At 51.9% G+C, this 13569-nt stretch overlaps 1 protein-coding gene across 1 annotated transcript in view; it reads left to right on the top strand.

Annotated features, from left to right (window-relative positions):
- The window catches only part of SGPP2 (sphingosine-1-phosphate phosphatase 2), a 29777-nt gene extending 16651 nt beyond the window's left edge, over positions 1–13126 (top strand). The window contains 3 exon segments of the mRNA XM_040566681.1: positions 3403–3582; positions 5678–5767; positions 12094–13126. Of these exon segments, the coding sequence (XP_040422615.1) occupies positions 3403–3582; positions 5678–5767; positions 12094–12633 (810 nt within the window). The 3' untranslated portion in view covers positions 12634–13126.
- Positions 13127–13569: the final 443 nt, after the last annotated feature.

Raw genomic sequence — 13569 nt, 5'->3', positions numbered from 1 at the left:
ATGTGTGCGTGGAGAGGGACCGCGTGTGACTCGGAGCAGGAAAGTCACAGGAAAAGGACCCGGAGGCCGTTGTGCTGCTATAGCAACTGCTAATTGCGTTCGTGGAGTAAAATGTAAGGCGGCTGACCCACAGCAGCGACAAAGCCTTGCCCTGTCCTCACCGGGAAAGGACTTTGCCTGGTGGGCAGCATGGCACGGGGACAGTCCTATTTCTGTGTTGCTTCTGGTGCTGCAGGACGGCTCCTGGAGAGGGGGACAGCAAGGAAGTCTTTGCCCGAGTGTTTTGTTAATGCTTCTTGTCTCAGCCAGCTTCCTGTGCATCCCTTCCTAGCTATCCGCAGTTAATTACATCCTACGCCATCCATCACGGTTTTGACTTTGTTGCTTCAGTAATGGAAAAGTCTCCAGGTTCAGACAAACTTCCCCATGCAAAAGCAGAGGTACTTTTTAATATGCAAATTAAAATTATTTATGCTGAAGATGCCTGCAAACAGTTTTCCACCAGCGCTGCAGAAAATCCCTCTGGTCTGTGGCTGGTGCTGGGTGAAACACAGCTGGTACCAGAGCTGCACGCAGAACAGCACCAGGAGCCACGGCGTGAGACACGAGGTGGACACAAATGTCAGGGATGTAAGGAAGAAGCAAACAGAACAATAGAGCACAAAGAGATGACTTGCGTCAAGGTTCCTTTTCTTGTCCCTGGTCTACAACAGATCAAATGATGCCTTCTAGGGTGTTTAGGTTTGGAAATGCATACCCGTGCTGGTGGTCAGGTGCTGTAGGGTGACGTGCTGCAGGGCCATGCCTTGACCCACTGTTCCCTCTTTGTCCACAGCCACCATAAGCGTGCGGTTTGCCTCCTGTAGGGTAGGCTGGGAGCCGCAGCAAAGCCACCCAGTCCTCTGATCCTGGCTTTGCGACCTAAGCGATGCTGAGTTACTGAGGGTCTGAGGCTGTGGTAATTTCTACCCATGTTAAATTTGTTCTGGGCCGTCAAGGGTATCTGGTGTTGTGCAGACAAGTAATTCAAGTTAAGTCCTGTGGGGGAAGCTTAGCTCTGTGTTCATCTTTAGCCTGTGCTCACCTTTCCATCTCCCTTCTTCTTTCCAGTGCTCCAATGTTTATGATTTGAGGGTTTGTTACAGGGCCTTTCTCACCTGCTATGTTGGAAAAAGCTGCTGCAGGCTGCTTGCTTTCTTTCCTGGGGCTGCTGGAGAATAAATCCAAAATGACAGAGAAATAAGGTCAGGAACTAATGAAGTGTGGCGTAAGAGAACACACCGCTTAAACGAGACGGACTCTTACTGTCCTCGGAGGATGAGAGCCTCCCGGAGCACAGCTCAGATGCTCCTTGCAGTGAGCCACCACGCTGTGAGCCTGTGCTGGTGCGACACCTGCAAGGCAGTGGCTGTCCCCGTGGTGTCCCCGCACCTTGTGGGGCGCCGTGGTGCTCCTCACCATGCGGCGAGCACCCACTGCCCCAGTGGTCCTGTGCCCCTGTGCTCTGCCTCACGTCTGGGAGCTCCGTGCTGCAGCAGCGCACTGAAAGGCAGGTAAATAAAAGGGCAGCACTGGGCAGCTTTTAGCAGTGGTGTGCTTGTCGGAGCAACCCGTCAGCTCGGCTGCTGGGATGTCCTACTGCACCCGTGGGTGCTGCTTCTGCTCACCGGTGCAGGACGTTGCACATAAAGCCCAGGGGAGCTGAAGGTGAGGGTCTGGCACTGCAGAGGGCAGCGCTCAGCCTGAGCATGCTGGGCTCCCCTTGCTGCCCTGCAGAGGCTGTCTCACCTCTCCCTGCCATACGTGGCTATACGATGTGTTTTTAAGAAATATATAAGGGTCAGAAATTATCCTGGAATGAAAGGAAGAAACGTGTTGTGAGAACACCTGATATTTTTGCTTACCCGTACCCCCTCCAGCAGCCAGCGTGTTTGTGGCCATCAGAGGAGCCCGAGCACAGCCTTCATTTCCAAGGTGACTCACTTCCCTTTCGGTAATACCTTTGAGTATTAGGGCTAATAATACTTCTACAACTGGAAGTCGTTATTAGAGAGGACTGCTGATAAACTGGCTTGTCCGACCTTGCCTCGGAGGTGGTATCGCACCTGGTAGCCTCAACACTCGATCTTCTGCTGCAGGGTGATTTTGCTTTCAACCCTGGCGTTTGGTTATCGTGCAATGAGGAGCAGAGGCTGCAGCAGCAGGCACTTCTGCCGGGGCTGGCTGGGTGTCAGGGACTCCCCTCGGTGTGCCCTTTGCTGTAGGGAGGATGAAGGAATGTGGAACTCTGTTCTTTTTTCTGGGTCTGGTTTGTGAACCCTCAGTCCCAACATCTTGCTCGTAAGGTGAAAGTATTTTTTAAGTGGCTGATGGGAGAGATGGATGCAGTGCAGCTGGCGGTGAATGTGGCAGCGGATGGGCATGCTGCTAGCCACGTGCCAGAGCAGCAAGCCAAGGAAGGATGTTATTTTAAGAGCTCTCCTTTCCTACTGGAAGTGCAAGAAGCAGAACGGTGAGCTGTCTTGTGCAGCAGCTGAGCAGTAGCTTTCACGACAGGTGTCAATTACCCTGATTTGTGTCCTAAAAAAGAAGTTTTGAGTTGCAGAGCTTGTTTTGCACATATCTGGGTGTACTATCCGGGGAGGGGTGGGGATACAAGAAAGCAAATGCCTTCTTTTTTGTTCGTGTCCTTGTTGTGCTGCCGCTTGCACCTGTTCCTAGCATTAGGTCCCTTTGGGATCTCACAGCAACTCACTCGTGCAGAGCTCAGCAGGTAGCTCACAGAGCCCTTGCTGAAGCCACCGGCACCCCGAGCAGGTGCTTTGTGATCAGGGACCGAGGCAGGAGAACTGGTCGGTTGTGCTGTTCGTTCAGTTTTCTCCCTGCTGCCTGCCCAGGGATGCCCGGGTGGCTGCGTGGGGCGCGTTGTGCTTGGGTGGAGCAGGAGCTGCCAGCAGCAGGACAGCCCTGGTGGCCCCGTGGAGCTGCTGTGATGCTGGGAGGGACCGGCTGGGGCGTGTGGTGGTTTGGGGTGGTGGCAGAAGAACGTCTCAGGTGTCTCTGCTTTGCAGGACAGGGGTTAGAAGGGACGGGTTGGGGACTTACACTTGGCTAGTGTGGGACGGGAGCCAGCTCTCCTCCTTGCACTGTGCTACTGCGGTGACGTGTCAGCGAGACCTGCTTGTGGTCCCAGCTGTGATCGAGTTACAGTGCTGTGTAGGAAAACAGCTGCTGCCTTCGCTGACCAGGATAATGGAAAATCCTTTAATAATTCAGGGGATGAACTCTACTCTTGGGGCGGTGGATTTTGCGGCAGAAAAGCTTAGATAGCCATGGTTCTGGGATGGGCAGGGTGGGAATTCCCTGTGTGGGCTGACAGCCTGTGGCGGTTCCTCTCCCTAGATCGTGATGTACATAGGGCAGGTCTCCAAGGACATCCTGAAGTGGCCTCGTCCCCTCTCGCCACCTGTTGTGAAGCTGGAGGTGCGGACGGATGCGGAGTACGGGATGCCTTCCACCCATGCCATGGCAGCTACTGCCATCTCCTTCTCCTTTCTCATTGCAACCATGAACCAGTACAAGGTAAGGGCTAAAAGAAAAAGTGTTAAACAAAAAACCATAAACAGCAACAGAAAACAAGCCTACTAGTCTCCTTCTAGCAAACTGCAGAAACCTCCACAAATCCAAAGCTGTTGCCACTTCCAGAGGAGCTATGTTCATTTCCACTGCTGCACACTTCTCCCTGTTATCTGTAGCTGGCTGATAACAGATACAAGAATAATTTGGGTGGAAGTCTCCCTGCTTTAGCACAAACCCAGTTCAGAGATGCACTGCGGTTTGGAGGTTGTCGCCTTCCTGGTGACACTGAGGGAACCACATGTCACCTATTTTTGTCTGATGCAAGGAGAAGCATCCTTGGAAATGCCCTGACTATTGCTTGTGTTAGGCTAATAGTGCATAACACAATTTAAAAGCCTGTTTATTGCAGAAGTAGCATAAGTTTCACTGCACTGCTGCTGTAGGCTGCTTGGGGTGATCCTATAATTATTATTTTTCCCAAACCTTCAACCTTTCATCTTCCTGAAAGTTTTTTCCTGGAAAACCATTGCTCTGTGATGGTCATTTTATGAATCCTAACAGGCATTTCCTGTACTTTAGCAATAATAACTTCCTGGCTGCATCATTTTTAAGCATGTTTCTCGTTCTCCTCAAGTGCATTTCAAAGGTAAACCCCTATAATCAGTCAAGAGGACTCATGGCCTGGCCGGGAGGTCCTATCGGGTTCCTCAGAGGCCGTGCTGCCAGCCGTCTGCTCCCTGCTGGTTGTACTGCCATCCAGATGCAGATGTGGAGCTGCTTGCAGGGGCTGAGCCTCCTGGTATAAAAGCAGCACGTCTCCTCTGTTCGTCGGGGAGTTGTGATACAACCGTGCGGGGGTACCCGCTGTCAGGAGTCACTCCATCACCCCTGCCCGTGGTACTTTGTGCTGGGTCTGCCAAAAAGACCTGGTCAGCAGTGCTTTCTCCTCCTTGATTGATAAGCTGAGAGTGGAGCATGCAGCTCTTCACAGGCTGCCTTGTGCTTGTTGGAAACTGCCATGAAACAAACAAAGCTGCTGTAAAATAATTAAATGGTTTAATTGCCTCCATTAAGAAGGAAAAATCTCCCTGTACGTTATAGCGCTGTTTTCCAGAGCTGCCCTCGTCATCAATTACTGGCCTGGACCAGCTCCCAGGCTGCAGGGGGAGTGAAGTGGGCGTAAATACGCTGGGGGCTTGGAGGAGCGAGTTGGAAATAGCACTGCATGAACCGGGGGGGACATCTGCAGCGGGTCTGAGCTGTCTGCGCTGGGGCACGACTGAGGGAAGGCTCGGCAGGAGCTTGTGCGCCCGACGATGCTGCGGGAGCTTTTCTGCACTGACCTACGGCCAGCCTGGTCAGGTGCCAGGCTCTGGGAATAGATGGAGGCTGGGTTACATTGGGTGAATGCATCTCACTTTATTTTTTTATCCTCCAGAAAACTGCCCTTTAGAGAGTGAAATGAACCCATTGGACATGTTTTCAGTGGAGCCCTAAAATGGGATTTGAATGAGTGGAGTGAAGGGCTAATGTGTTAAGCTTATTCTTTATCTAATGTGATTTTTTTACAAAAAAAATGTTGATTTATTTCAATACTTCTCCTCATGCTAGTAGGCAACTCAGAGAGGGAATTATGTAAAAGCAGCTTTGTAAGAGGCTGATTAAACCTTAAATGCCGGAGGGAAGAGCGGCCCTGACTGCTCTAGCAGCTGGATGGCCGCTTCAGCCCAGACATCGATTTCCCCCCGCCCTGCTGCCGCAGCACTATCGATCCCGCTGCCTTCTGGGCAGACAGCATGGCTCTCGGCTCCCCTCGGGCTGCGAGGCGGCAGCGAAACCTCGGGGATCGCCTGTAGGACGCGCTGCGCCTCTCTTCTGGAGGCCCTCAGCGCTAAGGCCTCGCAGCAGGCGGACGTTGAGGGGCGAAATCCTGCAGGTGCCACCTATTTCCCTGGCCTGCCCCTGTCAGGGTCTTGTCTCAGCTCACACGGATCTCTTTGGACAGCTACGGTGTGTGAGGTCCCAGGCCGTTTGATTCCGTACCCCTGTGGAAGTGGGTAACGGCCTAACGTGCGCTTTTCTTTCTTTCTTTCCGCAGTACCCCTTCGAGCTCGGCCTGACGGCGGCGTTCGTGTTCTCCACGCTGGTGTGTCTGAGCAGGCTGTACACGGGGATGCACACCGTGCTGGTGAGCCACGCTGCCCTGTCCCCTGCTGTCCCCTGCCCTCGCCACGCACACGGCGCGCTCTGGCCGCCCGTCCTCCCGTGACGGGTGACTCGCCTCGCCCGTGCCACTGTGGGAATATGTAAGCTGTGCCTTCAGAGGCAGCTGCGAGGAAACCCTGGGGCTATTGCTGCTTGAATCTGAAGGGCAATTACTGACACAGCCAGCACTGCCACGTGTGGGTTTAAAGGCCGGGTGAGGTTGGTGCGGGATGTGGGTTGTCACTCCGTATTTTGAGACGTTAATTGCAAGGAATGCACTCGGGCAACTGGCAGGGCTCCCTAGCGAGGCTGGTGGTGCAAGAGCACCCGTGTCCTCGGCAGGAGGCATGGCCTGGGCTGGGCATGCCGGGGAGCGAGGGGGGCGATCAGAGTCGGGGACCCCCCCGGCAGGGGGAGAGCCAGGTTCCTTGGGCCTACAGGGCTGCAGTGACACCGAACAGCATTGCAGAGAGCTGCTAGGAGTCAAACCTGTAGGAAACTCATCCCTACGGGGCTGAGATGCACAAATATGTTGTCTGAAAATAATCATCGGAAATCTGTGACGCAGGACGAGCTGGTTGGCCACTTGTTTAGAGGTGTCAGCCCTGCTCTGAGGACAGATTTCAGTGTAACTTACATCATGCAGTACCTGATGGGGGAACATTACTGCCCTGTTAGGGAGCTGTCGGGGAGCCGGCTTCTGCAGAGTGAACAGCAGCCTCCACCAGCAGCTGGAGATGCATTGCTTGTTGGCTGCATGTGAAGAAATAGTGCATTTTTTATAACTAATAATGATGCTGTAATGAGGAAAATAGATGAGTGTAAGAAAGAAAGCCCTTTGTGTGATGGTTGTCTATAAAATATAGTCTGACCTCCCTGCCCAGGCCTACTGGATCAAAACAATATCTTAAATCTGATCTGGAGCCATCCTTTCTTCACCAGTGACCTTAAGTCAATCAGTAAAAATTCTTGGCATATTTCCCTTGCTGTTCCATGATAATGAAAGACTCCTCTAAATATAGATGGATTTTTAGGGTAAAGAAGAAAAAGTCCTTTGTGCCTCTGACACTATTAAAAAGGGCTTTAAAATTAAGGGGAAAAAAAAAGCTGCTCCGTGTCACCGTGAGAAATGCTGCCTTTCAGAGGGCCAAGCATCCTTCACCAGGGGCTTCTCTGTGCAGGGAGCTGGGGCAGTGCTGGGCAAGCTGCATGAACGTGACCTCTCGCCATGCATCAGCCTCTTGTGTGCAGCCACAGGTGCTTCTGGAGGGAGGATTGGGGCTCGGGGCCGTGCCCAAGCTTGTTCGGGCCAGCCACACGCTGTCCCTACAGCACCCCGTACCCGCTGCTGGTGGTGCTGCCTCCTGGCTTCTTAACTGAGCTCCTCCTAGAAGTGAATACCGGAGGGTGTAATTAAGCAGTCATAATGTTTTAGTAAAGCAAATGAACAGGTAAAACGTATCCACATGGAGCGTAACTGGGTTTTCCCATTTAAGGACCCAGAGCACCAAGGGCAAGGCAGTTCTCCTGAGCTTTGCTGCGGCTCAGGCTCGTGCTGTGGGGCAGCCCCAGCCGTAAAACGAGCCTGTGTCAGCATTGCTGGCAGTGCTGCTGGGCCGGGGGGCCTCAAAGAGCACAGCCACTTCAGTCGGAAAGGGGTTACCATTAAAGGCCCTCTGCAGATGCACTCAGTGGTGTGAGAGCTGTCTGTTGTGTATTCACACCAGAAGGAATACGATGATTAGAGGAAAGGGAATAAGCACCAATGGCCTCGGCTGTTACCAGGGGAGCTTCTGCCTTGGAAAGGGATGGAAATGACACGGTTGCCTTGTTCAGAGAGAATTTAATTACAAAACCTGCCTTCACTGCCTGAGAGTATTCCCCGTTTGTAGGAAGCGGAGGAGAGGCAGGGTCTGTCACTTCCTCGTGCATCTCTAGTTTTGGGGCCTGAGGAGGTAAAAAGTGGGAATAGGAGTTACCCGGAAAGGAAAAAGCAAAAATCGGGGTGCACTTTGAAGCAGACAATCTGTGATTTTACTGAGATTATTTTTGAGGAAAAAAAAAAGAAGCAATGGGAGAAACTAGGACTGGGGTTTGTTGTTGGTGGATTGTCTTTGTTTTGTTTTCCCCAGACAACTGTATTTTGGAAATGTACGTATATATTTCCTCTCCCTCTTAAAACTATGGCCCAGTTTTTGATCCCCATCTCAGTGGGATGAACAGATTTTGGTCTCACCGCTGCCAGGGCATGTTGGAGTCATCCGATGTTGGAACAGCTGAGTGATGGTGTTCTCCTTGGCATGCAGTATCCCAAATAGATAGGAGAAATACCACGGCAGATCGTGTTCAGAAGGGCTTCCTCAGCTGAGGGCAGCCCCCAAAGCAACGTGGCAGGCTTTCATCTCCCCTTTACCCTTTGTGGCCAGCCGTGGGACCTTGTGAACGCGCTGCGCTGCTGGGTTTCTCCTGGCTGCAGTGCAGACAGAGCCATGCCCGGCTTTCCCTAATGGGAAAGCAGTACTGCCCGATGCTGGGGAAGTCAAAAGGATGCCTTTTATCACCAAAAAGAAGCCTGAAAGCTGTTTCTGTAAACACAGGTAATTGTTTTTTCCTTTTCTGAAAGTACAGGGTCAGGCTGATGCCTTTATTTTGCCCAGAGCACTCCCCTGGGGACGGGCTGCTCTGTGATGCTCGTCCTGCTCGTTTACGTGTGGAATCTCAGGTTTTTAATAACACCATTCATCCTGAAATTATCTTTAAATATTGTAAAGCTGGTAAACAAACAGTGGCACTTCACATGCGCTAGCAGTACCGTCCTCGTGGGATGGAACACAAGTAAGGCATTTCAGGGTGGAAGGGGGAGTGTTGTGTCACACCAGTGCTGAATGAAGCCAGGGAATTCTGGCAGTAAGTGGCTGTGTACAGAGCAGAACAGAACTGCTTTTTCCCTGATCGTTCAATCAAAGTAATATTTTTGAGTGCTGCTGTGTTTGGGGTGCTGGGTCGATGTTCTGGGGGCTTTTTTGGTGCTTCCAGTTCCAAGCTGTGGCATTAGCTTGGTTTTAACAGGAGGCGTATAGCAGGGTCTGGCCTTCAGAAAGCCAGACCATGTGCTTTTGCAGTCCTTAAAAAATAAAAAATAGTGCTGTAAGGCCTTGTGAAATAAAAACAAGCCAAGCAGCAGCAGGACCCTGAAGGGCCAGTAGTGAGGGTTAGAGGGCAAACCAAAACGAGGGCTTCCCAGCCCAGCGTGATGTATGTGAGGTCCCTCTGGTTGGGGCCGGGTGCTGTGTGGCAGCGGGGGCTGTTTTGGGGTGGAAGTGGCCACATGGGGCTGGCGCAGCGCTGGCTGGTGCTGAGCCAGCTGCAGCATCCCTGGGGAAGGCTTTAAATAAATGTCACTGCCTCGGGCAAAATTCGCGCCTGCCCAATGTGAGAATTCCTTTGTAATTGCAGGCTGGAGGAGAGGGGGTGAAGAATGTGCTTCTGCCAGCACTGGACACGTCCCCACCACAGGGAGAAGCTAGAGTCCCTCTCCTAAACAAAGCGTGGAGATCTCACAAAAGCAAATTTTCCTCTCAGACATCGGGGTAACCCTTCCTCTGCTGGTCTTCCCCCTAGCTGGACAGAGGAGGGGGAAGAACCATTAATCCTGCGCTGCCAAATGTTGTACAGCCCTGCGCTGGGGCTTGGCCTCACCTCCCTGTGCTCTCGGCACAAGCCTGTCCCCTGCGGCGCTGGACCCGAGGGACAAGCGAGGTGCGTCCGGCGCCTGGTGGGGCCGTGGGGCACGTCCCATCCTGGCTTCACAGCAGTGTCTCCTAAGGAGCCTCCCAAAGGAGGAGGGCCAAGCCTGTATACTGCAAGCGGTATAAATCACTGCTCTCTGAGCTCTTTTGGTTGCACACCCCTACCAGTAAGAGATTTTTGACCATGCACCCCAATATATGTGTATTTATAGGTTATATACATGTGCTACTGTACTAATGCATGTCTACATTACAACATACACAAAAATAGAAACTAGTGCTGATTTAATTAGAAACCCTTAAAGAAGTTAGCACTGCTTTTTGAATATATATATATATATATATATATATATTTCTACCAGTAATAAATATATATATTTTCTTCCCACACCCAGATAATCACCTCGGGCACCCACACTGGGGACCCCAGGTACAAACTGGAGCAGAGTAGGCTGTTTGGGTCTGCGTGAGAACCACCCAAGCTGTGTTGCTGCACAGGGAGTCAGCAAGGGGACGGCGCTGTACCACTTGGGGAGCTTTAATCAGGTCCCTAAGCAGAGGGTGACGAAAGCTCTAGTGCCAGAACAATGCAAGGGTTAGCTGGGGAGAAGGTGCAAAATGCAGAGGTGTCCATGGGGATGGAGCCCGCGGGCATCCCAGTTTGGTTAAGTACATACAGCTGGGACAGAAGAGCATGTGAAGAGCTGCTGAATTTCTGTCCTTGATCACACAGGGAGGAGGCATTGGGATGTCAGGACTTTCTTCTAATGTAAGGTAGACAGATAGCGGGGTGGGAAGTGACCTCCACAGCAGTGGTGGGATTTTGGGATGTCTGTGCTGGGAACAAGCCCCAGCTCCTCTGTGTCAGATCCGTGTGCTAGGGCCAGGCCCAAGCGTGGCTTTGTGTGTAATATCCTCATCTAAAAGTCGGTATCGGAAGATGGATTATTTTGTGAAATATTGACACCTAATATTATTTTACATTTTAGTTATCCGTAAACAACTTCATGTATTTCCGTGACTATCCTAGTGTAATGGATAAGGAGATAAACGTAGGTGGAAATCTGTATGAGGAATATGCAAAATGGCACTTGGAGTTGCTTAAAACCAAGTGTGCTGTGAATTCATTACCTGGTAGTTGTAAACAGCTGAAGTTTGGGTGTACTTGAGTAATGCGCTTACCAGAAATTCATTAAATATTTCAGTTGTGAACAGGTCCTCTCACTCCTGCATAACTAGAGGTAAGTTCTCATAAATAATTCATGTTGGTCTGTGACCCAGCATAGAAGTAGTCAACTGTCACGACTTGCTGAGGAAGGTACAATCTAGAGAACAGGACATTGCTGTATGTGATTAGCTGTAGCATTGATAGTGAATTTCATGGTCAGAATACAAAGTCTGTTGCATCCCGAACAATACCTGGGGCAGCACGGTGACACTTCGTACACTGCTCTCTATTTGCCTGCTTTCATACAGAGCTGCTGTTTTGGGCTGGCTTCCGTCTGCTTTCCCAGCATTGTTGTTGACAACAATCAAGTTCTCCAAACACCTGATTTGCCTCTGTTAATAAATCAGGTTTTAACTACGGGCTTGCCTCAGGCACTTAAATACCAGCCAGATTTCGGAGGCTTGGGCCAGAGCTTTCTCACGGGTTTATTCCTGCCTGGAGGTGCCCACCTCTGGCCGGGCTGGCGGCGCTCATCGCATCCACACCGAGCGTTGCCGCCCCACTTCCTGGGGGCTGTCTCCAACAAAGGACAGCATCCTTCTATTTATGCAAAGCGAGTGATAATCCGATCGGTGTGATGAAATTTCTCTCATAATCCTACAAGTAAGGTTTGTGCTGAGGCAGCTTATTGTAAGATCGTCTGTGAGATGCAGTTGGGTGTCTGCTTCTGCCATTCAAGTGATGTACAGAGTGCCTGTAAAATGTGAGAGCAGGGGAGAGGGAGAGTCTCTTGTTCTGGGCGAAAATGAGTTTGTTCTGGGTAAAAATGGGGACCCCGCTGCCAAGCCTGGGAGCAGCCGTGTTACTCCCCGAGCTGGGAACCACTGGGTGCAGAGGGAAGGCGACTGAAGCCAGAGGTGCTTTCCCCTTGTGGAAAGCTGGAGGGGAACAGAGCCGCCCACTGATGGCATGGGGTTGCTGGGGTGGGGAGGGAGGCAGCAGCCTCCCTGTGAGCGGCTGGCAGGGCTGGAGGGGGCGATGGGTGGGAGGGAAGGGCAGGTTTCTTACCCCGGCTGCTGTGGGCACGGAGGTGACGGCAGGGAGCTGGTGGTGGAGTTGTGGCTGTGTGAGCCTGCACCTGAGCAGGAGGCAGCGGTGGGAAGAAGCACAAAGGGTGCTCTAATGCTTATGCCCCCTCTCGCTTCTGCTTCGTAGCTGTTTGCAAAACCACCCCTCATTCCTTATCTGTGAACTTGAAGGCATCAGTAGGTGCTGAGTTCAGGCAGTGCTGCTGCTGTTGCGTGCTTACGAATGCAGGTGTTGGTGTTTTGCAGTCGTCTGGGAACCCATGTTTGGCCTTTCACCGAGCTTTTGAATGTGATCTCTTTACAGGACGTGATCGGTGGGGCGTTGATCTCGGCTGTGCTGCTCGTGCTCTTGTACCCTGCGTGGGACAGCATAGATCACCTGCTGCTCACCAGCCCCTTCTGCCCGCTGCTGTCCATAGCCGTGCCTCTCGTCCTGTGTTACAACTACCCCAAACTAGACTATTACAGCCCTACCAGGGGAGACACCACGACTATTTTAGGAGCCGGAGCTGGAGCAACCGTGGGATTTTGGTTAAATAACCAGTATGCGGCGCCAGCCTACACCAGTGAAAATTTGGGGTTTCCTCTCATTACCGGTACGACGGTGGTGCTCGTGCTGGCCAGGTTCTTCACAGGGCTCTCTGTTATCCTGCTGACACGTCAGCTGATGAAGAGCGTGGTCCTCGGCACGTTATGTTACTGCTACAAGTTCCCCATCAGTGACCTGGAAGCCCGGAGGAGGCTGGAGGTTGAAGTGCCGTATAAATTCGTAACATACTCATCAGTGGGCTTCACTGCTACAGTCATCGTGCCACTATTGCATGGGCTGTTAGGATTGATCTGAGCACATTTCCCTCCTTGAAAAGTAAATCATAGCATCAGCATTTCAGGGAGAAGTTGTTCAAGGCGGGTAACTTGATCAAAAAGCACTTGTGCCTTTCTGCACTGGCCCAAAATGCCCGATTCTGAAGATTGAGGGGAATCACTGAACACAAATAACTGAGTTAGAAATCACTGATCTCGCCACACCCTGTGACGGAGACCCATGTTCCAGATGATGTATGTGACAAGCACAGAGCACGAAGCCCCATCCCCACGGAACCGCCTCGCTGCAGGTCAGCGGTGCCGGGACGTGGGGCTGGTGCCGTGCTGGTGCTGTGAGCAGTGGGAGCATCTGCCCGGCTGCTTCCACGGCCAGGGACAGCCCAGCTCGGGTATGCCTGTGCATTCCCTTGGGGAAATGCAGTGGTGGGTGTGCTTGTTGCTTTTCATACCGTCTTCTGATAGCCAAGCCATTTCTCCAGGCCTGGTTTTACCCATTGCAATCCCATTTTATTTAAAAAAAAAAAAAAAAAAGTAAAGCAGAAGAAAGAAAAACCCAACCCAAAGCATGTTAAGTGATTTCTAACAAATCTCTCTAACGTTGACCAGCTTCCACTGAGAGATTCTTGTGCTGAACAGCAGAGCAGAGTTACCGCAGTGGTGAGGCTCGCGTTCAGCCTGTTTGCCCCTGACCTTGCTCCCCTGTTGGGGCCGGGATGAGGCCGTCCCCGCGGTGCCGGGGCTGGGGGACAGGCAGTGCCCTCAAAACGCCTCGTGGCCGGTGCTGGGGGTGACCGGGGTACGGTGAGAGGTGGTGCTGAGCTGCTGTAACTTTCTGGTGCTGCACAGCATTGTGATTGGTCTTCCACGCACCTTGCAATACCTGTATAAACCTGTAGGATAGTAGTTAGGGCTGTTGTGGCTTTAATTCTCAGGCTGCACATTGGTAAATGTATAT

Source organism: Cygnus olor, chromosome 9, assembly GCF_009769625.2.
Source record: "Cygnus olor isolate bCygOlo1 chromosome 9, bCygOlo1.pri.v2, whole genome shotgun sequence".
In the NCBI taxonomy this organism is placed as follows: domain Eukaryota; kingdom Metazoa; phylum Chordata; class Aves; order Anseriformes; family Anatidae; genus Cygnus; species Cygnus olor.
The sequence above is the reverse complement of the archived record's forward strand: the minus strand, read 5'-3'. Positions and strand labels throughout refer to the sequence as shown.